Source organism: Gymnoscopelus braueri, assembly GCF_963280865.1.
Source record: "Gymnoscopelus braueri genome assembly, chromosome: 7".
In the NCBI taxonomy this organism is placed as follows: Eukaryota; Metazoa; Chordata; class Actinopteri; order Myctophiformes; family Myctophidae; genus Gymnoscopelus; species Gymnoscopelus braueri.
The window spans coordinates 34,318,039-34,340,947 of NC_137608.1; the positions used below are offsets into that span (position 1 = coordinate 34,318,039).

Sequence of the window (22,909 nt, forward strand, 5' to 3'; positions counted from 1 at the left end):
GCTGCTTGACAGCCCCAAAGACATCTACAACACAGTATGTCCAAAATCACAATAATAATCATACAATCATTATCATCCTCACCAATGCCATTGATATTTCTCAATCATGACAATCATAGGCTCTCATCATAGTTTAATGGTGTATGGCGTACACGGTACAATTTCAGAACATCTTAATTTTTTTTAACAGGAACCTAAATGATTCAAAAGAAATGTCGCAATTGACTAGTCTACTTCATATACTAAGAAAGAAACTCAACAGTCATCTTTTTTTTTTCATAACAAATCATTTTGTGGATGACTTTTTCTGTGATATGCTAACCCAGACCCTGACTCAGGATTAAGTGAATGAATAAACACAACAGAGCTATGATGCATTTAGTTCTTTTAAGAACCATTTTTCTTGTAGCCTATTTATCTCAACATACATGCTACTCATCATTACATTGAAAATGTATTGTTTGTGTGGTTCTTGGTAATGTATTAACGTCCCCCACAGCTCAGCTCCCACATAATTTGAACCCTGCATGTAACTCTAGGCGTACAGTACATATATGGACACACACACACACACACACACACACACACACACACACACACACACACACACACACACACACACACACACACACACACACACACACACACACACACACACACACACACACACACACACACACACACACACACACACACACACACACACACACACACATTCCTAGTACATTACTCCACCTAAGAGCCACTGATCCACACAGGACCAGAGAGAACTAAGCCAGTAGTGGATCGCTAGATGGGTCAAGACAGGACACAGCACACATTTCACCCCATGTCCTGAAATGTCCTGGCCCGGCCACTGACAGGGCCTGTACATTGGCCTTATTGTCTTCTTGACTAGACTTTCTCTGTGCTTTGGGCTGTAGTCCAAGCATGCACTCAGTGGGTGAGCGAGGTGGGGAGGGGAGGATGAGAGAGTGAGCAAGCATCAAAACTGCTGAGGATGAGGCTCGGTTCTTTTACATTTGACATGGATCGTGAATTGTCAGAGCTCGATCTGAAACTGTGTGACGATAGCGTGACCAGTGAACCGAGGTGTTCTGTGAAACTCCTGAATGCGCAAATAAACTGAGTCAAACTGCTGACTCATGGGTTTATTGCATAGCAAACAGAAAGAAGAAGAAAAAGAAGAAGTAACTCAGACAATTCTATTGAGTGACAAGGTAGGAACAGATTACTTGATATCTTAAGCTGTAAAAATCCATAACTTTCTAGCCATCTGTTGCTTGCACTTTCTGTCTTCTAGCTACTCAATATTTTAAAAAGGCTGTCTAAAAGTGCTTTTTCTACAGTATACTAGCCTATATGTGCCAAAGCTCTGGGCGCAAGCAACAAAAGAGTTGAAGTAGGCTGTATCAGAGAAACATAAATTTCCACAGTTACAATGTTCAACTTAACTGCTTCCTGCAAATAGTGGGCGTGCTGCAGCCTGTCATGTGAAGTTGTATGCATGCTCTTTGTCATTGAGGAAGTTGGCTGTGACAGGCTGAGGACGGCCAGCAAAGGTGTGGCCTTGCCCCGACGAAACTGCAGGTACACCCAAGGCTCAGACACTGTCCTGCAGTCACTGTCTGCACTCTGACAATGACACGTACGCTCCTATTGTGGATCCCAATGCTAGTAACCTTACTCAAGCCTTCAGGTAAGTCACTGGATACTCTTTGGCTGCACTCAACACAATGACTAATTCATAACTAAACAGTTTACAGGTAGCCTGTAGCCATGTTCTCTGCGGTTTCTTCAGTGAAACCGTGCTCACATGCGTTTACGTTTTTTAAGATGGATTTCTTGGAAAGAGACATTTAGGGAGAAAAGGACAACGTTAAGTTATTATTATTATGTTGTTATTATTTTTCTTAATTTGATCAAATCAATTACAACGATGACAACACAAACATATAACACAAGCAGCATGACAAGACAGGTCATGATTTGTTTTAGATATAAATGTACATCTACTGTCTGTGTAAAATATGACAAGAGCAAATCAGTTCATGTGACTCAAGGGACTATTTACGCTGCTCAAAAAAAAACTTGAGAAATTCTGTGGTTTAATATTTTTAAAGCTTTGTGATTGCCCAATGTGCCTGTGTGTAGACAGGTCATGACATGGCATGTTCAACATGCACATGATCTTCTCTCACCTTGTCATTTGTTATTATATAGTCTATACAGCTGGTGGTCTTAAGGAATCATAGGAATATTGTTAGGACACTGAGGTTTTTCCTTACTGCAATTGTGGTAACCCATGAAATTAAGATTGTTTCACTGTTGTCTTCATTGTAAGTCATTCTTGGTAGGGAAGTCTAAAATGTTAAAGTGAAGCGCAGATCTATTGCTTAACACCAATGCCTAAACTGTAAACACCATGCTTGTTATGAGAGAGGGTCCATGGGTAACAGGCCTCTTCCCTCTTGCTATTGTGGTTTGGGGTTTCATTAACACTTAAGATATTTTTGTTAATGGTCTTATTCAGTCCAGTGCAAATATGCAATATGCAGTGTAAGTGTGAAAGTGTGAGCAGGTACAGTAGCAGCTCAGGACTCACGGACACTTTAACAGGACACATGACTGAACATGGGATGTAATTACCACCAGGCCACCATCCCATTTCCTATTGGGCTGTAATGCCTCATAAACCTTCTGTAAATATGCTGCATTCCAAAGCACGCATGCATCTACTCTAGTGACACAGTTTTGAAGCTGACCTTTGGAGCAAAACAAAAAGCCACACCTCCTCCTAAGGTATAATAGGTTCCACCATGTACCAGGCAGAAAGGTGAGATAAACAGGGGGCTAGCAAAACAGTCAGTACATTACCAAGGCAGGTAAAGATGAGTCAGAAAGACAGACATGAATGTTCACAGAGACGATTTAGCAAACGTTTAAGTTGCATAACATGTATTGTAAAACATCATGTGAAGATGACACAATATCGAAACAATCCTAATATGGCAAGGAGAGACGAGTTTTAGAAGACATCATTACCAAGCACAGTTACAAAATGAAGAGGAACTGATAATAATTAGACACTACTGTATATTAAAGACTACATGAGCCCAGGTGTCTTGTTAAAATAAGATAGACCTTTATTGATCCCTGGAGGGAAATTCAGGCATCATGGCAGTGAGAGAAACACAGTGGAGGTAAGAGTAAAATGTTATGATTGTTTGAACCAATCATCATGTTGCTCTTAATTTTAGAAAATGAGTGCAGGAAATTTTGCAAAAGTACTACCTCCCCTCTAAATCTTTATGATGCAAATGTCCCTGACAACAAGGCATCCAACTGTTTTCCACAAAGACAAAGAGCAGTTTGACTGCATCTGCAGTCGCACTGAAGAATTATTTCAAAGGTTATTTCCTGTCACGCCAAAAGAACTGTAGGCAGACTTGGCACAGAAATGGATCGTGCATTACTTGTTAGTCTAGATATCATTATTCACGGAACATGGAAATTAGTTACTTCCGTTTGTAGGACAATAACATCAGAAACATATCTAGTTATATGAGATACAGACACAATGCAAGACAAATTCCTGTGGTCCTTAAATTGTAAATGGATCCCTTATCTAATAATAAAATTAAAATAATAAAACTGTCCATAACTGAGCTTCATCCACATCTGTGTTGTTAGTGTACACACAGTGCACTGCAATGTGTGATGGATTGCTGGGCACAGACAATGGGAAAGGACATAATTATAGGCTTGGTTGCCTCAGGGTTTGTGGGTCACCCAGTCGTTTCGACTGGGTTCGACTGGGTTTAGCAGCACTCTCACTTTGTCTAAAGAATGTCAGGTTAGGTATGAAAACTGTTGCTGTTTCAACAATCTGGTGTAACTTCATGTGAAAGGCTGTTGGTCAAATGGACAGGAGGAAATTTACAAAAGAACAGATCCATGACTGATTCCAACTGTTCTGTTAAAGTGTCCTTTTGCCAAACATGGAATTCTACTGACTCCTGTAACATTGCGTAATTGCCTTGTCTGTATGTGTTCTCCTAGGCAGTGCCAAATTAAATTAATGCACAGCAGAGTTAAATCTTGAATTGTGGATATTAAATCTTGAATTGTGGATATTAAATCTTGTCTGTTCACCTTATAATACGGTCATGATGACTTTGTGGCTTCAGGTGATAGCATTCTTTCTTAATTAATTCCTAATGTGTGTCTTCTCTCCCTACAGTGAGTATTGTCCCTGAGCTTGAGGGGGTGACAAAGGGGGTGACAAACTATGAGTTGGTTCGTCCAATCAGACTGCACACAGTGCAAAGGAGAGATGCAGAGGTAAAATAAAAGATGTCACACAGTAAATCATACATGCTTTGCCTCAATAATACCACTGTCCGCCTTTCGGTTGGTTGATATAAGAACAACAGAGATGTGGTCAACAATGGCATAAGGTCACACACAAGATTTCTGTCTAGCTTTTTAGACCAAACCTCCTGACCAAAATTGTTCATGCTGAATCAGCATTGCGGATGTATATTATCTAGTTATAGTTCCTTGTTATGATTCCCCCTCAGTCCTCCAGGCCAGAAACCATGAAATATGCCATGAAGGTGGACGGCAAAGACATCGAGATGCATCTGGAGAAAAACAGGTAATCACACCTGATTAGGATTGTAAAATCTAATTTGTGTTGTATCCTTTCTACTGTGTCTGTCTGTCTGGTATTGACTACCCTGTCTGTCAGGCTATATCACACAATAGAATGGAACAAATGATTTGCACATCAAAATGTACAGCTCCTCTTTAAACCAGCCAAAAAAAAAACGCATCCTACACATCACGTGAGGCTGGTTCTCACACAGACAAAAAATTCATTTAAGAATAGATTATAGACTGGCGTGACGTGACCATCCTGTCCATTTCTGTCTGTGTAATTCTCAGAAAATTACTTGGTGAAGACTACAGTGAAACCTATTACCGGAAAGACAACAGACCAGTCACCACAACTCCTACTGACATTGTAAGTGGCCTACCTCCAGGTACGTGTACCATCATTTCCATGATGGTACACGTATGGATGGTTCCAAGTGAGAGACCTGTCCAGTCAAATGAATCCATTTCTGACAATCATTCACTAATCACGTTCTCTTTTAGGATCACTGCTACTATCATGGCAAGATTGTGAACGATAGTGAATCAACAGTCAGCATCAGCACCTGTGATGGACTCAGGTGAGGCCCCACACTTACAATACCTAATATCTCTGACAACTTACACCTTATTTTGAATAATAGATAATACAATTCAGTTGTTCATTACTGATATATATGGAACATTTACTTTCCAGTTAAGCTGTACAATAAAAAAGGCATTACACAAGCACTACAACTTCACTTAGACAAAACAACAACAATGGGACAAGATGGAATAATGTAAAGGAAAGTTAAATAACTGCTGATGCATGCTACTACATGCCTTTTATCTATAGAATCTTGAATCAGAGAATGGGTTCCACCCATATCCGTTTGGCTCTAGTAGGATACAGTCCCTACCAAAGCAGGAGTACATTTATTCCTGAGACAAGGTTCTTAATCACTCTACTGCAGTGATTCTCTAACTTTTTCATGTCAAGGACCCTGTGAACCGCCATCTGAAAAAAAGTTGTGCCAGGGACCCCCATACAAGATTTGTGTAGTTTTAAAAATATTCCATATTTTTTCAATTTTTTTTTAGTATAGATCTACAAGCTCAAAACGTGTCGTGATGCGACGCGTTGTGAGTTTGTAGATGGCTACTAGGGTTAAATTGGTTAAAGTGATTTTGATACTATACTTTTTTTTTGTGCTGAGGACCCCCTGGAATCCCCTCAAGTACCCCTGGGGGTCGCTCGGCCCCACTTTGAGAACCACTGCTATACAATATCTTATATTTCAGGGGCTACTTCAAAACAGCAGCGCAACGCTACCTGATTGAGCCCTTGTCTGGCGAGGACACGGGAGACCATGCAGTAATGAAATATGATGACCAGAGCTCCAAGCCCATGACGTGTGGTGTCACCAACACCAGCTGGAGTGACGAGTTTGAGCCCCCGACAAGCCGCAGCCGCTCCCGATTCGGGGTAAAAACCTCAGCACTTCTTCTACTTTACATCCTTATTTAATTTTATTTACGTATTAATTTAATTGACTTATTTAATTAATTTGCTTGTTATTTGTTTATTTACCTTTTTTTAACTAATTAATGTATTTACTTTACAGTAATGTAATGACTATATTATAGTCTAACTTTAGTGGTAGTGTAAAATGTTTTACTTTTAATTTAATTAATCACAAAATTGCATTATAATAATCAAATTAATAATACAAGTTATTGTTATGATTATACGTACTACTATCAGTGTCTGTTGCCTGATATCACAGGACTATTAAACATGACTTTGCCCGTTGCATTTGTTCCTCTGCTAGGGTCAGTCTATTTTCCAGAAGCAGAAATACATTGAGCTCTACCTGGTTGCTGATAACCGTGAGGTAAGATAAGCTTCATGTTACCACCTCAGACAATGTCGCTATCAGACATGGGCCAGGCTGTATTTGGTTGCATGATTGTTATCAGTCCTGAGTCAGACATGAGCTACAAATCATTTTTAGTGCATTTTGTTTTATCCTGTTGCCTGTTTTCATGCGTCAGTCACAGAAAACTGACATTTAGATGTTTTACTCTGATAAACTTTAGAAACTCATTGCACTGTCCTGTGGCAAACCACACACCCATCTGCCCACCTAAGCATACTAAAACAAACAAATGTTAAGCTTTTAGTCTTAAAATTCTTATCTTCAGCCTCCTTTTGCCTTAATAAGTACACCACCTATCAGATAAATCATATCACTACTGTCTGAAGAATCAAGCAGTTGGCCGGTGAGTAAGACATACGAAACAGGAAATGTGGTCACTCTAACCTGTTGACTTGTTGCAGTACAAGAAGTATGAAGCAGAAGTACTCCGAAAGAGGATATTCGAAATAGTCAACTTTGTCAATATGGTGAGTTACGTCATAAAAAAACCACAGGGGAGATTTTCCCAGAGCACAATCATACCATATACAGTAGGACACGTCATAACCCGTGAACTAATGTACGTCAGAAATGCTGCTGAGGAACTGGCTATTTAGATTCGATTTAATATGAATGTTGACCACACATTTCCAACAAAGCTTGTAGTGTTCGTCACATTTAGCTTATTCTTTGTTGTTGCAGTCAGTAAAACCCTCAATGATAATTTTAGTAATAATGAGTATTTTTGTGTCACATCCATTTCAGATGTATTTTCTTGCTGCCATATTTATACCAAAGGTTTTACTCCCTATGCCTGAGTTCTCATAGGATTTGCACTGTTTGTGAGAGCACAGGTGGGGTGTGTTGGGACGCAAAAAAGCCTCATGCCAGAAACAGACCTGAGTGGTGACAACCGTGTGTGGTACCCCTGTCCTCACTTCCTTCTATGGGTGTGCGGTGGAGAGCATCCTTACATCCTGCATCACTGCATGGCACGGAAACTGCTCTGCTGCTGACAGAAAAGCTCTGCAGCGGGTGGTGAAGTCTGCTCAAAAAATAATCGGAAGCAGCCTACCTGCCATCAGTGACATTTATATCAGCAGGTGTAGGAATAAGGCTACTAGCATCATGGAAGATGCCACCCACCCCGCTCACGGTCTGTTTGACCTCCTCCCCTCGGGAAGGAGGTTGCGCAGCATTAAGGCCAGCACCACCAGGCTGAAAAACAGCTTTTTCCCCGAAGCTGTGCGAATCATGAACTCTCGCTCTTAGTGATCTGTAAAAAACTACTATGAACTCTGCACTATGAATTGAACCGTGACACTTTAACTGTTTTTTAAAATGCTGTTTTTAAATGCTGTTGTTTTTATATAGTTGTTGTAGTTTTAGCCTTTGTTGTGTTTAGGTGTCTTATTTATCTTATTTATTTACTCTGCCATGACCAGGACCTGAGTAACAAATTTCGTTCTGTATGGAATGACAATAAAGCTCCTTGACCTTGACCTTGACCTTGAACAACATGAACAGAAATAGAAATAACATATCATTTGATAATTAGGTCCTGAAATGCATGGTCAAAGCACAAATTGGGTCCTATAGTGTGAAACTACAGTAGACAAAAAACATGAATGTTATCTTATGTACAGTATTTATATATTTGTTCTCTCTGACTGGGTGATGGCTGCAGGTGTACAAACCTCTGAACACCTTCATCGCCCTGGTGGGTCTGGAGGTGTGGTCCAACAGGGACCAGATCAGCGTTGTGGCCCCTGCTGGATCCACGCTGGATGCTTTCAACAACTGGAGAAACAGCGACCTGGTGAAGAGGAAGAAACATGACAACGCACACCTGATCAGGTCAGCCTGGTTTGAATATGACATTTCCCAGGATCCCATAATGCTGTGGATGTCAACGATTCTCAACCGGTGGGCCGGGAGGCCATTGCAAGTGGGCCCCCAAATAATTGGCAAAACACTAAGATTTTGATAATATAACATTAAAGGGATAGTTCACCCCCAAAATGACTTTTTTTCTATCGATTAGTCACCCCATGGAGACTTGAGTTCATGGATACTTTTTCATTTTTGTCGCATTCCTAAGCCAATAATTTCATCATTATTTCAATCATTAAAATAAACATGCTTTGAAAATGCACGCGGCCCACCCATCTGACCACTTAACACGGCTGGTTAATGTATTAGCGACCCCCCCACAGACGTCATGAGAGCTAAAGACCCCTCCTTATGGGAGCTCAGCTCACACTGGCTCCCACAAAACTCCAACCCTGAGGAACAGGAGAGAAGACACGATTCTAGGCCAGGAAAGGCAAGAAGCCCACCCAGAGACATGGGGTCATAACCACTACACTATCTGTTGTCAGCCTCCTTTGCACAAACTATTTTACATTAATCCATTCAATCCGGGAACGCATCGACAAATGTCTTCTAAAGCGTAACAGTTTTCTGAAAACCGTATGTTGTTGCTATATCAGTGGTTTTCAAACTTTTTCATGTCAAGGACCCCCAAAATTATATGTATTTGGTCGCAGACCCCCCATCTGAAAATATTTTGTTCCAGGGTCCCTGGAACGTCTATTAATATTTTTTTTATCATTATAGGAATGCAAATGACTCCCTAATAGCCTACAGAACCTTGAGGTATTGAGGTATTACTTTCTTCCAACGGTGGATAATGTGCTTTCCATGTTTTTCAGTGGTATTGACTTTGAAGGATCAACAGTAGGACTTGCTTTTATTGGAACCCTCTGCTCAGGTCACTCATCTGGGATAATACAGGTAGGCTACTGTAAGGAACTCACTCAGCAACGATTGTTACTGATAATCGAGGGATGTTACTTTGTTAGATATTGTGATAAAGATTATTGATTGAGATTAGCAGCTGTTGTGATTAGTAGCTGTTCTGAAACAAATTAGATTACTTACATAAACTGTATGCTACTTCTATAAACATCTTGACCATGTAATTTACAATACAACACTGGCATAGTAAATGTAATCAAATGAGTCAACATAGCTAGATACCTATATTGTATTACTAATTACTAAAACTGAAATCACTGCATGATAGATTGTGCAGCCCTAGAGTGAGTGTTTGTGACCAAGTCTAACAGTTGAGCATGTGCAATTCTTCTTGCCCCTGTAGCAACTTCCCCATCCTAAACCTTGCTGTGCATGAAATGTGTCTTGATAAACCTACACAGTTAAATGAGTGTTAAAAAAACAAACAAATAATGATCACAGAGTCTAGAGAGTTTTTATGATCCAGCTTACAAAGTAGAGAATTTATGTTAATAAACTGGGGTTTGTACAATGTCTTCAGTTGTACAATTTGACGTTTTAGAAATATTGTATGGTTATTTTAACTCAGCATGCATCCTCAATGTGTTGTAATAAGAAGAGGAAGTATATTAGAGGTGGGAAAAGAAACAGACTTTTGGTCGGCTACAGAAATACAAGTCTTACTACAAAACAGCAGGAGCTATATTTTGAGTTCTACAGATCACAGGCCATGAATAGGGGTTAGATTGCAACAAATATCATCCAATATCTTCCTATAATTCCACAAGCCTCTGAGACCAAACCTGTGAAGCCAAACCTGTGAAGCCAAACCTGTGAGCCCAAACATTTTTCTGCCCGGTTCTCCTCAGTGCCTGGAGCTATTGCTCCAGGCACTGAGAGGCACACAGGCATATATATATATATATATATATATATATATATATATATATATATATATATATATATATGTGTGTGTGTTCGCGACGGGGGACAGCTCTGGCCGCATGAGGATGTACCCCTGTGTGTGTGTGTGTGTGTGTGTGTGTGTGTGTGTGTGATATATATATATATATATATATATATATATATATAAATATATATATATGTGTGTTCGCGACGGGGGACAGCTCTGGCCGCATGAGGATGTACCCCTGTGTGTGTGTGTGTGTGTGTGTGTGTGTGTGTGTGTGTGTGTGTGTGTGTGTGTGTGTGTGTGTGGCGGGGAAACGGCTCTGGCCGCATGAGGATGTACCGTTGTGTGTGGGTGTGGGTGTGTCTGTGTGTGTGGCGGGGAAACGGCTCTGGCCGCATGAGGGTGTGTGTGTGTGTGTGTGTGTGGGGGGGGGACGTGCAACAGGACGTGCAGTAACCCCACGTTTGCAACTACTTTTGCCTGCGCACTTCACCGGGTATGGTCTAGTAGTCTATAATACAATATGAATGATATTAAAATTGAGCATTGCGTTGGACATAGTCATGTAGTCGCGTCATGATCGATAATAAGCGTCATGATCGATAATAAGCTGATGGCTGATTATCTGTGCAGCGTTGCGAGCATGTAAATCGGCTATTTATAGTGGGAAAACAGGCGCCAAGTATAGACCGCCGAAGTCTGACGTCATTTACACATCCTTTGTTTGTCTACCTGGTTCGCAGTTTTCCACCCCCGTTCTGAATCCCATAGACGTATTTAATATCGCGTCAAATAAGAACTGTGTTCCAAAAATAAACAAATGACCCCGGCGTGTTGACTCTTATGGATATGAAGCATCAACTGACGGTGAGAAAACGCTAATAATACTTCCGCCGAATTAGTTACATTTTCGCCAGAAACAGACTGTATCAAATATAAGTGACTGACTATGATAAACGATACAGAACCTCCTCCCTGACAATAACGCCGACACGCGGTGTTTATTTTTGGACCACAATTCTTATATGAGACGATTCTAAGATGACCCAATGTTATTCTCCATAGAGAAATTACTTCCGCAAACCTGGGGATGAACGAGTCACGTCAGGACTTCGGTGCTCTATAGAGCCCTGGGGGACCATGCATGGTCAATTAACTATATAGAGAATACAAGATGAACCTCGCGGTTTGTTTCTCATAACAGTTAAACTAGTTTTTGGCTTGGAAGTCATTGACTAATGGCTTGTTTGGTTACTTTTTTCAGGATCACAACTCCAGGGCCATCGCTATAGGGGCGACGCTGGCCCATGAGATGGGCCATAACTTGGGTATGAACCATGATGACTCCAGTGGATGTGCTTGTTCCGGAGACACGTGCATTATGGCGGCAGCACTCAGGTACTGTAGGGGGAAACAACAAGCAGACGGTTTTCTGCTTTGGAAAGATGGCCAATGCCTGTTACACTCTTGTTCTGTGAGGGACAGGTCCTTGGAGTTGTGAACCCGCACAACTCCCAATACACTCTTTATAGCAAGGAAATACTGTGCCAGACTTTAGACCAGGTCAGAGCTGGTCTAAAGCGCAATTACTTTCTAACTTTATTCACTCTCCCTAACATAGCAATGCGGAAACAATTTGCCTAGCTACACCTAATTTTAAAACCAATACACCCATCGGCCCACAGATGGTCGCAAGCAACACTTGTGTGCTGTGCTTTGTGCAGGGTGTAAGATAGGGCATCCTTAGATGCTAATTTTTTTCCCCAATATTCACACTTTTTTAAACACATTCCCTTCCCCACTTACAGTTTTTTTGTGAGAAAATGGGCAGCCTCTGCTGCTATGTACGTGTAGGCCTACTGTATGTTGCTCTTTTTTTGAGCGGTGCAACCGCTCCTATAAGAGGGTTTAGGACCCATCCGTGGTGAAAGTTTTTCTTTCCGTCGTGAAAATTTGTCTTTCGCTGTGACGCCATGCTGTGGAAAACACGCCCATAGGCTAAGCTTTGCAGGACGTGCTGTGATTGGCTAGCGAGACACATGATGAAATTAACTTCAAACTTCGCAGACGCGCTGTGATTGGCTAGCGAGACGCATGATGAAATTAAAAATAATGTAAAAAATGTAAGCACGTCACTTGGCAGGACGTGCTGTGATTGGCTACCGAGATGCATGATGAAATTAATAACTCATAAATAGCACCGCTCACTTCACACTGGGTGTGATTTTTTATCAAGAACCTGATACCACTGGCTCTTCCATGGTGCAGGGAATCAAATCCACCAAAGATCAGATTTCCAAAGAAAAAAAGTAAACTCCTATACAGACTTTTCGCCTCTGTATTAAAGCACACTTTCTCAAGACATCAACCTTTGTAAATAAATAAATAAATGCAGAGGTGAAAAGGAGTGCAGAAATTGGCCTTTTTTTCTTTGGAAATTCATTTTACCTTTGCATAACCTTCAGGCTATTTTTTTAAGCATTTATGAGACATTATGGAAAACAAAACATTTGTACAGCAAAAACCCATGGTGACAACTTTGTTGTTTTTCTTAGCTATGACATTCCTAGGTCCTTCAGTAGCTGTAGCAGTGCCAACTATGAGAAGTTTCTGACTTCACGGACCCCTGAGTGTGTGCTGGACAAGCCGGACTACAAAGAAGTTGTGGCTCCTCCGCGATGTGGAAATGGATTTCTGGAGAGGGGAGAGGAGTGCGATTGTGGCACTCTAGAGGTAAACAGCTAATCAGAGCATTTAGGCATTTATTACTGTATGTTTTAGTCTTTCAGCGTCCTACAAGGGCGTATCGTCATAGAGGCCAATGGGGCCATGGCCCGGTCTGGAAAACTCTGCTCCCCAGGGGGAAAAAAACAAAAAATCAACATAACAACATTAGCACCCCCTCACCCTATTCTCTTGTAGCCAACCACAGAAATTCGCCTTTTTTATAAAAGTCGGGCTTATTTGCATTCGGCCGAATTGTTAATGGGTGGCCATTAAAAACCGGTTTCCCCGTCAAACCGGTTCTCTTGCCAGGTCGCGAGCGGGGGGGGGGGGGTGGGGGGGGGTTAAGAATCTGGCCCGGTCCACGTTAGAACCCACCATACGATAGGGAGTAACAATTCTAACTGTGTACCGGTTCAGCGACACACTACCCTGCAGGGGTCTTGAATATGGGTGAAAACTAGTAGGGAAAAGTCCAGGGCCCTGGGTTGACAGGGCCCTAGGATGTAGATATGTACTGTAGATGTTATTGGTTCGAGGTGCTTCTAAAAGTATATGAAGAAATATTGTATTATTAAGATAGTGTGTGTAATGGCAAAACTCTTAGGTGTGTTTATTTTGACTGTAACTGTCTGCTTCAGACGTACCTTGTATCAGCATTTTTAAGTAATCGCTTAAGATTTCTGTCTGCTCAGTCTTGCCTATTTATCTTGTCCAGTGGCCACCTGGAAACGGCTACAGCGAATTCCTGACATGCACAAACACATCTCCACAAGACACAAGCCTCTATCTACCGTACATCACACTGCAACTCAAACCTCCTGATGTGAAGTCTCTGGGGGTTAAATCACAACATGAATTTGAAAAGAAAATGTAATCATCAAATGCTGAATAAGAGTGAACAGAAAGAATGCAAGGGCCCTCGGCTGGGGCTACCAAATGTAATCAATAATGTGATCAGATGCATGCATTCCAGTCATATACTCGCTGCAGCTGTCCAGACCTGTTACAAGAGTGTGAGGACATTCCATTACCACAAGGATTTACTCACTTTGAATGAAAATGACATGGTACATATTTTACTTTCCGAGTTTGGAAGATAAAACAATTTGGAAAGTGCAGTAGTTTTCTTCTATAAAACAGAATCATAAAATTATTGGAATTTTCCAAGTAATTGAAGTATGGCTTACTTACAGAGGAGAATTAGACAAAAGGGCATTCATGACTTGGGGACATGGTTTGTTAAAGGAGATAACAGACTTGGTATAATGGGCCATATTGTAGCATTATGAAAATAACAACCTAATGATTGTTTTGGTTGTTCACTCAGGAGTGCACTGACCCATGCTGCAACGCCACCAGCTGCACACTGACCCCAGGTTCACAGTGCGCTGTGGGAGAGTGCTGTGAAGACTGCAAGGTGAGAAATTCATAACATCTCTCCACTGGCCACATTAACATGGTGGCTAATTTTGCTTCTATGTTAGGGTGGGTATTAACCAGTGTTGCCAGATTCTGTGAGAGAAACAAGCAACCAGGTCTAGGAAAGCCAGCCCAAAAGACAAAAGAAGCGACTATGGGCCACATGAGCACTTTAACATATACATCAGCTAATAGCAGATCTACAAGCTCACAACACGTCGCGATGCGACGCGTTGTGAGCTTGTAGATCGGCTATTTTCAAATAGAATACTGCGGGGAAATTATAATAAGCAGCTCTGGCAACCCTGGTATTAACACCCTCAAGCATCATGTCATAAAGATCTAAATGGCTGCCAAGCCCACCATGCCCTTTTTTTAAAACACGGCTTCAACTTCCTTTGACAACACTGCTCTCTGGTGGCGCAATTGTGTATTACACACTCAGTGTTTAGAGCGAACACAACCCTAAAAAGCTCTTAAATGTTTTATCCAGAGTAGGCCTAGAGCCAAATTCATCATGAGGTTTATTAGGGTTTCTTTGGGGCATCATTTATGTAAAGTGTAAAGACTTATCCCTGGCGTGTGTCTCCTAAACCTTCCTCAGATCCTATCTACGACCAGCGAGTGTCGTAAGACGCAGGATGACTGTGACTTGCCGGAGTACTGTAATGGACGGGACGCTACCTGCCCTGAGGATGTTTTTGTTGTGAACGGCCTACCTTGTGATACCGGCCTAGGCTACTGCTACAATGGCCAATGTCCACAGAGACCTGACCAGTGTATGAGGATGTATGGGCCAGGTAGGCATCCTATAGAGCTAGATACCTGCACAGACGAACTCCTCAAATGTCTTAAAATGCATAGGCTTTGTGTAAAAGATAACCAGCAATTAATAACACGCTTAAAAGCTCCCCAAATCTTCACAGGCGTGAAAAATTGTAATAAATCAGTTATTTTCTACAAGTGCAACACATACATTTGGCCAAAGACAGCTGAGAGGGAGACACTGTTGTAGAGAGACGCCTGCTGCTGTGGTTGTTTATGATGGCCTTGACCTCTACTTCTTGTCTCGGCACAGCAATAAAGTAATGTTCTTCTTCTTGCTCTTCCTGACCACAGCTGCTATAGAGGGCAGTCGTCAGTGCTACAGTGCCAACACCAGAGGTCTCTATTATGCCTACTGCAAACGGACCCCCGACAGATATATCCCCTGTCAGCCACAGTGAGTACCTTCGGGAGTTGAGGCATTACATTTTGTTTGACTAAGTAGGCTACCACAGATACAAATTGAAAACATTTATCTGTGGCTATTTTTTATTTATTTTTGCCTCTTTCTTTGGTAATATTTGACAATTGTTTTTGGATAGTTTGTTGATTAGTTTTGACACAGTAATGGTCTTATTATTCTTTTGATAAATCTTTTATTAGGAGGTATTCAAAATGTCTTAAAAGTCTTAAAATTCTCACTTTAGATATGTACAGATGTAGACCAGTAACCGTGATTGATAATCACGATTATAATACTTGGGAATCAGTCTATGTCCTCGCCCCGGCCCACAGGTTGAGAACATAGACTGTAAAGGTTGAGAGCCTTTGGTGTAGAGTGTAGACCTTTGATGGTGGAGAGGCCCAATATATTTCCACACTCACTCCAGAGGGACACATTGCATATACTGTCGGGCAAAACCCCTTATCTCCGTATTTTAACTTTTTTCGTAAATTAATCCTGTACTTCACCATGTCATACAAAAGTAGCAAAAATAGCCGATCTACAAGCTCAAAATGCGTCACAGCGCGACACGTTTTGAGCTTGTAGATCTGCTATTTTTGCTATTTTTGAATTGGAATCCACATTTTTATTTAATTTCAACTTTATGAACTTAAATAGAAATACATTGGACATGAAAAAAGACAATCGAATTTTAATACTAGTCATTAAGCTACTAATATAAACTGGAGTAATTAAAGCGGGTCATGTTTGTATGTTTGGAATTGTAACAGCTGAAATCAATAATATATCAGTATTCCGATATTAACCTGCGGGCCACATTAAAGTTGTACAATGCAGAATCACAAATAACGATTTTTAGCAACCTCTGCTGGTCACTACCGTCACTGCATACAATTTCCCTAGTCCTCGATTACCCAGAATTCCATTCGTTTTCACCGGAAGCCGGAAGCGTTTCAAAAAGCGATCTTTTAATTGTTTTATACTATCTACGGATCGTTTCTCTTAGCCAGTGGAGCATTAGTTACCATGAGCTGTGCTTTCTTTTTCTGTTCTTTTTCGATCTTCCAATCCTACATTATCTTAAAATCAGCGTGAGGTTCCTTTTTGTTAATAGCGCGGTAGTTCCTGGCCAAACAGGAAACCGTTGCGGTAGTTCCTGAGGACGTCGGCCACGACGTCATGACGTTGGCCAGGAACGTCATTTTCCCGGGAAAGTCCCCCCCGTACACGTTCAATAGAAAATATATAAATAAAAGGCTTCCGGGGGTGAAATTCACGGAGTGGGTGTTGTGAAACTTTTGCCACTCGCAAAAGATATACAATTTAACTTTAGTTTTGTTGAAAACGTTACCTAGTATTACTTTAAGTGAAGGCCCCCGGGCGCCAGTTGCCCATGTATGGTGTAGACCTACCTAGCTCAGTGTGAATGTACTGACAAAAGCCCCCCTTTTTCCATGGTAGGGATGTGCTGTGCGGGAAGCTCTTCTGCTCCAAGGGCAATGATAATCCAAACTACGGCCGCATGGTTCGATTTGGTGACTGCAAGGCTACTTTCTTCAACGAATACTCCAGTACTGACAATGGACAAGTGGACGCTGGCAGCAAATGTGGAGAGGGAAAGGTAACAGGGTCACTTAGTTTCCTTGAGATAAAACCATCCTGGACTGAGGTCACTCTGGATCACAGTGGAAGATATTGTATAAAGAATGGTGTCATTTACAAACTTGGAGGTTTGGCAATCAATTGGCCCCTTCATACCTTAAAGCCCCACCCCCCCCAGACCTTTTGTCTCCTGAGCCACTGCTGCCCCAAATGCTGAAAATGTAAATGGCTTGCAGCAAAATACAAAACACATACTGTACTTAACTAACCAGCCCAATATGACATTTCTTCTCCACTTCAAGGTATGCAACATGAATGAGTGCGTGGACCTTCAGACAGCATACAGAGCTACCAACTGCTCAGCCAAATGCCAAGGCCATGCTGTAAGTACACCGACATTTTCCAGTCTGATCACAATAACATTCTCACTTCAAAGTACTAAAGTTACACAGGAATTTGATGTCACAGATGAGACCTACAATGAGCCCTATAACGATAACTATAGCTATATCATTCACCATTGTATTTGTTATATTAGTTGTAATGTGGACTTTATTGATGATTTTTAAAACTATATTTTTTATAGTTATACTGTAGTTACAGTGCTATTTGTGAACGGCCCTTAACACACTGTACACCAGGGGGTTTCAACTGATTATGAAACAGGCACCACCACCCTGACTGAGAATCAACCTGGGGACCACTGTTGTGTTGGGAGGGGGGATATGGGCGTGGTGTTGGGAGGGGGGATATGGGCGTGGAGTAGGGGGAAAAGCTTGAAATGAAATATTGACTGTTAAGGGCTTAATTTAATTTGTTAATTCGAGGTGAATCAAATCAAGCCCTTAACAGTCATTATTTAACTGAGATATGCTAGTGGTCCAGAGCTCAAAAAAGATTGAGAACCACTGATCTATTCCTTTCCCATGGTTGCCCTTATTCTGTTCTCTTAACCTTCCATATTAAACTCATGTTAACTGATTCATTGCAACATATGTATTAGCAAGCAGACACATGCGATTGATTATGGGAACATTTCCTAATAATGGTGACTCAACCATGCAATCCGGTACAATTTCCCTTGAGATTCTAATCTTCCAATTCTGTGGAAGTTCTTGACATCCGACTTCCCAGTAACTGACAACATTGACACGTCATCATACGTCACCACGTAATTTACTGCACTGTTTCTCAACTAGTGGACGATAAAATTAAATAAAATACAAATCTTCACTTTCCTACATTAGTAAATGCATGGTCAGGGACCACATGCAATACCTTCACGGACCACCAGTGGTCCACGCCGGGCCACCAGTTGAAAACCCATGCTGTGTACACAATGGAATATAAGGCAACAATATGTGACATTATAGAAATGCATATTTTGTTGAGAAGTTCCACTTTTGCCCTGACATCCCGATTTTGGCAAAAAAATAAAACACTACTAGTTAGATTATTTTTATTATATTATTATTTTTTAAATAATTTACTTTTTTTGTGATTAAGTGGCTCAGTGGTTAAGTGGTTAAACTACAGTACCATGTCCCCATCTTTGCTGATGTAGTGGATTTTGACTATGCTCTCACACACTACACCTTTTGTTTCTCAGGTGTGTAATCACAAGAGCCAGTGTCAGTGTGAGCCTGGCTGGGTGTCACCTAACTGTGATACAAGTGATGGAACACTAAGCCCAGGGATCAGAAGTAAGACCCGCTTTCTTCACTAAAAAAGACGAGATGCTTAACTAGTTCAACAACTAGGTCATTTGTTCAAGGAAAGCTGCATAGTGGCAACTAGTTGAAAACTGTTAAATACTCAGTACTGTATTGTAGCAGCCTCCAGGTGTATAAAAAAGTATAAAAACATAAATTAATAATTGTATGTACCTGACTGTAATGCATGCTCCTTTTTTGTGCAGACGGCATTATCGGCGGTGTTGTTGCACTGTTGCTTCTGGGTGCCATTGGCACAGCTGCAGGGATCCTCTTGAAACGAAGACAAAGTCCAGTGTTACCAACGTAAGTGTGACGGTATCAGCAGTGGTGTAAAGTACATGTACTCAAGTACAATTTTGGGGGTATTTTTACTTTTACTAAGCTAAACATTTTAAGATAAAGCTAGGCATAACCCTTTACCTTAAATCCTTCTCTCACATCCAACAGTGTACGCACAAATAAGCAACATGCGGTGGATAACCCAGGCTTCTACCAACACCAAAGGCCAGTCATCAGCCACAGCACTGCAGCAGCACAGGTAAACTTTCATAATCACAGACAGTCAAATGTGAACTCAAGTGTTCTCTTTACATTTGCTGCCTGGTATACAGCAGTGGTTCCCAAACATTTTAGCTCAAGACCCAACAGAGAAATTTGATGATGTCTCCCCTTGACCCAAACTAGTGAAAATAGCCAATCGATGCAGCGCCTTGCAAGCTTGTAGATCGGCTATTTTCACTACTCCTTAGGTTTTTATTTATTTATTTATGGAATTTCTTTGATTTTTGTTTTGTTTTTAAATGTATCAAATTCTTGTGAATAAATAAGAATTAAAATAAGAATTGAAATAAAGAATATGTCAAAAACTAAATAGGGATATTTATTCGATCCAAAAATGGGCCCGAGTCTCCCGACCCACTGTTTGGGAAACACTGGTATATATACTGGTATATATATATACCTGAGAGTATGTGATTGTGTATTTAGTGATGGTATGGCCTGTTATGACATTTCAGAGCAATCATTATAAACCTAAAGGACCCCCGCCCCCACCCCCTCCAGCAGGGAACAGACCCAAGCCTCCTGGACAGAACTACATGGCTGCACGTCAGGTAAACGGTGACACTGATTTATCAGTGGTGGACAAAGTACTCAACCCCAGTACTTGAGTCAAAGTATTTATAGATGATCCTGGTCAAATATTACTTGGTTGCTCAGTCAAATTTGTACTTGAGTTAAAGTACTGGAGTGTATGCCTTTAAAATACGTTAAAAAACGAAGACAATGTTCTTTTTAATATCAATGCGTTGCTGTATTGAAATATAGGCAGAATGTAACCAGAAAAAGAATCTATATTAGTGAAAATAGCTGTTCTGCAAGCTCAGAACCCTTCGCATCGCGACGCGTGTGAGCTTGTAGATCGGCTATTGTTTGAAATAGATACAATAGCTTGTAGATCGGCTATTGTAGAACCATGTTTGAAATACTAGAAATGTAGTGGAGTCAAAAGTACAATATTTGTCAATGAAATCTACCACTGAGTAACTGATTTTAGATTGACATGTACCTTCATGGAATTTAGCCGATGCTCTTATCCATGGCAACAGCGACAGTAGAATGGGCTTCTGTTCGTAGTTCAGCATCACATAAGCAATCAGCAGTAGGGAGCACAGCACAACGGTTGGCGCCATGATGCCAATAAGCAAATCGTGATCTTCGGATGGAGTGCCATTAGAATAAATGAGACGAGAGCTAGAGAAGTGCAGAGATCTTTGTTTAGAGAAATTAAGATTACTTAATCACTGTATCACAAACATTTTACACTCAGTATTTAGTAATACATTACCTGAGTTTTTCCTCTGATATATAGGATGGTAAGGACGCATACACATACTGTACATATGTACACACAGTACATTTCCCCAGCCGTGTCAGAGTGTAGGGCCAAGTGTAGTCATTCTCCTGTTGAAGGTAGCAGTTGCCAATTGACTCATCTCACTCCATTGTCAGAAATGTTTTGTTTTGTTTTATTTTGTTTGACACAGTCCAATCGAATTTAAGATTTTATTTTCTCTACAGGGTCTGAGACCGGTACCTCCACCAAAAGTATGAGATCCAGTGGGAAACGAAGAGTAAACAAAGCTCTCAGTCTCATCCAACACCACGCTAACACAAGCCTGCCGGATAGGCAGAGAATGAAAAAATGTGAGACTTTACATCACAACCAAGATTCCTGCGACATTTCCTCTGCATTCATGTCTAAAGCCTACTTTATGCTCCAAAGTATGACAAAGTATGAATTTGGCTTGAAGTTCTTCTGAGGAGTGTTTGTTTGTACCAATGATATGCAGACTGCAGGATGGGCAAACTAGAAAGGTTGGGCTTTACATTGTTACATGTGAGCCATGCACTGCGTACTGCTTATTATGAGGCATTAAAAATGCTCTTTGTTTGGTACTGTAAGGTCAGGAGTTTTGCTGGAAAAACTCTGGTCCTGAATATGAGCCATATTTTTTTGTAAACTTTTTTTAATGTATTTGTATTGCCATGCTACAGAATATTGCACTTGCAAACTTACCTGTATTTGCAAATGATACTTTGTCACAGAAAATAAGTAACTTTTCAATACTTTCCTGTGATGAGCCTTATCCTACAGACTCCTGTAATGTTCTATGATGCAAGCAGCATCTATTAAGCACGGCATGGAATAAATGATCCACTTTGCAAATCATCTGTCGGGTGGAAACCTCCCATGTCGAAAACATTTTTTTCAAGATTCAAATTAAAAAATAGCAAAAGTAGCAGATCTACAAGCTCAAAACGCGTTGCTTCGCGCTGCGCTTCGAGCTTGTGGATCTGCTACTTTTGATACTTTGTAGTATGATCAAGTAGGACATAAATTTACGAAAAAACACAACAAGTTAGAATATGGGGATAAGAGGTTTCTGCCCGACAGCAACGAAATAGAACCAGTTCTGTACAACAAAAGCTACTGAGTGGGGCAGCTGCGAGCTAGTGAGTGGGTTGCCCATTCAGTTTCTACAGGAGCGGCTTTTCAGCTTCGTTACTAATGGCCTCCATGTAAATAAGCTCTGATTATGTTGCTTATCCTTGCTGAGTATTGTATGATTCAGATCGAGACACTGCACAAAATGAAAAGGGATTGTATAGTTCAGAATATCACGAAATCAGGTTTCACATCAAATATAGATAACGGAAAGTAACAAGACATACTGTACAAAGCAGCAATACAGGTTTCACATCTTGGCATCACATACTGTTAAGTGTTCCCTAAACCACAAACAGACCTACAGAGCAGTGAGATTTCTGTAAAAACTGCTGTTGAAATTATGCCGTTTTCAAACATTTTCAAAAGTAATAAAACATTTTTATTGTATTTTTTATATTGTTGACATCTGCTTGAATTGTGTAAACAATGGCCATACGTTGTTGGGGCCCAACCTACGGGTTTTGAGAAACCCATCAGTGATCTGGGTCATGAGATGTTTCTACAGTCTCTGACAAAAAACTGTAACGGAGGAAGTTATTAATTTGGCCACGATTTCATGATGATGATAACTTTATTCATCCCTAGCCCCGGTGTTGTTTTATCTTGTCTAGTCAGAAAATAACCCATAAATTACATTTTTTTCAAGTTGAAATAAATGTATGCCGTTTCCTAGAATGACCCCATCAAAAAGTGAAGCATCACCTTTGTTCATATTTCCATGAAAGTTGTACACCATGAGGGTGTTAAGATCGTCTTAGGGTAATTTCTGACCTAGCAGTTATAAAATAAATGTACCTGCTCAGATTTTCCTTTCCTGAGCATTATAAAATGTGTTTGTATGAAACAAGTTGACAACAACTGGTCTAGATGTTAGAGCCTTGTGATGCTTAATTTATGCTCCATCGTATGATGGCATTGTGCGCCAAAAATAGC

At 40.8% G+C, this 22,909-nt stretch overlaps 1 protein-coding gene across 1 annotated transcript; it reads left to right on the forward strand.

The window, feature by feature from the left end:
- Positions 1-1,538: 1,538 nt before the first annotated feature.
- adam28 (ADAM metallopeptidase domain 28) lies at positions 1,539-22,813 on the forward strand. The gene is made up of 22 exons (XM_080433864.1): positions 1,539-1,699; positions 4,244-4,344; positions 4,584-4,660; positions 4,951-5,029; positions 5,164-5,240; positions 5,944-6,127; positions 6,474-6,536; positions 6,983-7,048; positions 8,248-8,417; positions 9,275-9,356; positions 11,537-11,670; positions 12,828-13,005; positions 14,327-14,416; positions 15,023-15,218; positions 15,538-15,640; positions 17,111-17,270; positions 17,554-17,634; positions 18,861-18,954; positions 19,170-19,269; positions 19,414-19,504; positions 19,983-20,078; positions 21,046-22,813. Exons 1-22 carry the CDS (start codon positions 1,642-1,644, stop codon positions 21,076-21,078), a joined length of 2,313 nt encoding a protein of 770 aa, XP_080289990.1. The 5' UTR covers positions 1,539-1,641; the 3' UTR covers positions 21,079-22,813.
- Positions 22,814-22,909: the final 96 nt, after the last annotated feature.

Excerpts from the sequence above, each read along its gene's own strand:
- adam28 (XM_080433864.1), top strand. The coding sequence starts at position 1,642 with ATGACACGTACGCTCCTATTGTGGATCCCAATGCTAGTAACCTTACTC. Across the intron at positions 4,345-4,583 it reads TGCAAAGGAGAGATGCAGAG|TCCTCCAGGCCAGAAACCAT; the intron begins GTAAAATAAAAG and ends ATTCCCCCTCAG. Across the intron at positions 8,418-9,274 it reads GACAACGCACACCTGATCAG|TGGTATTGACTTTGAAGGAT; the intron begins GTCAGCCTGGTT and ends CATGTTTTTCAG.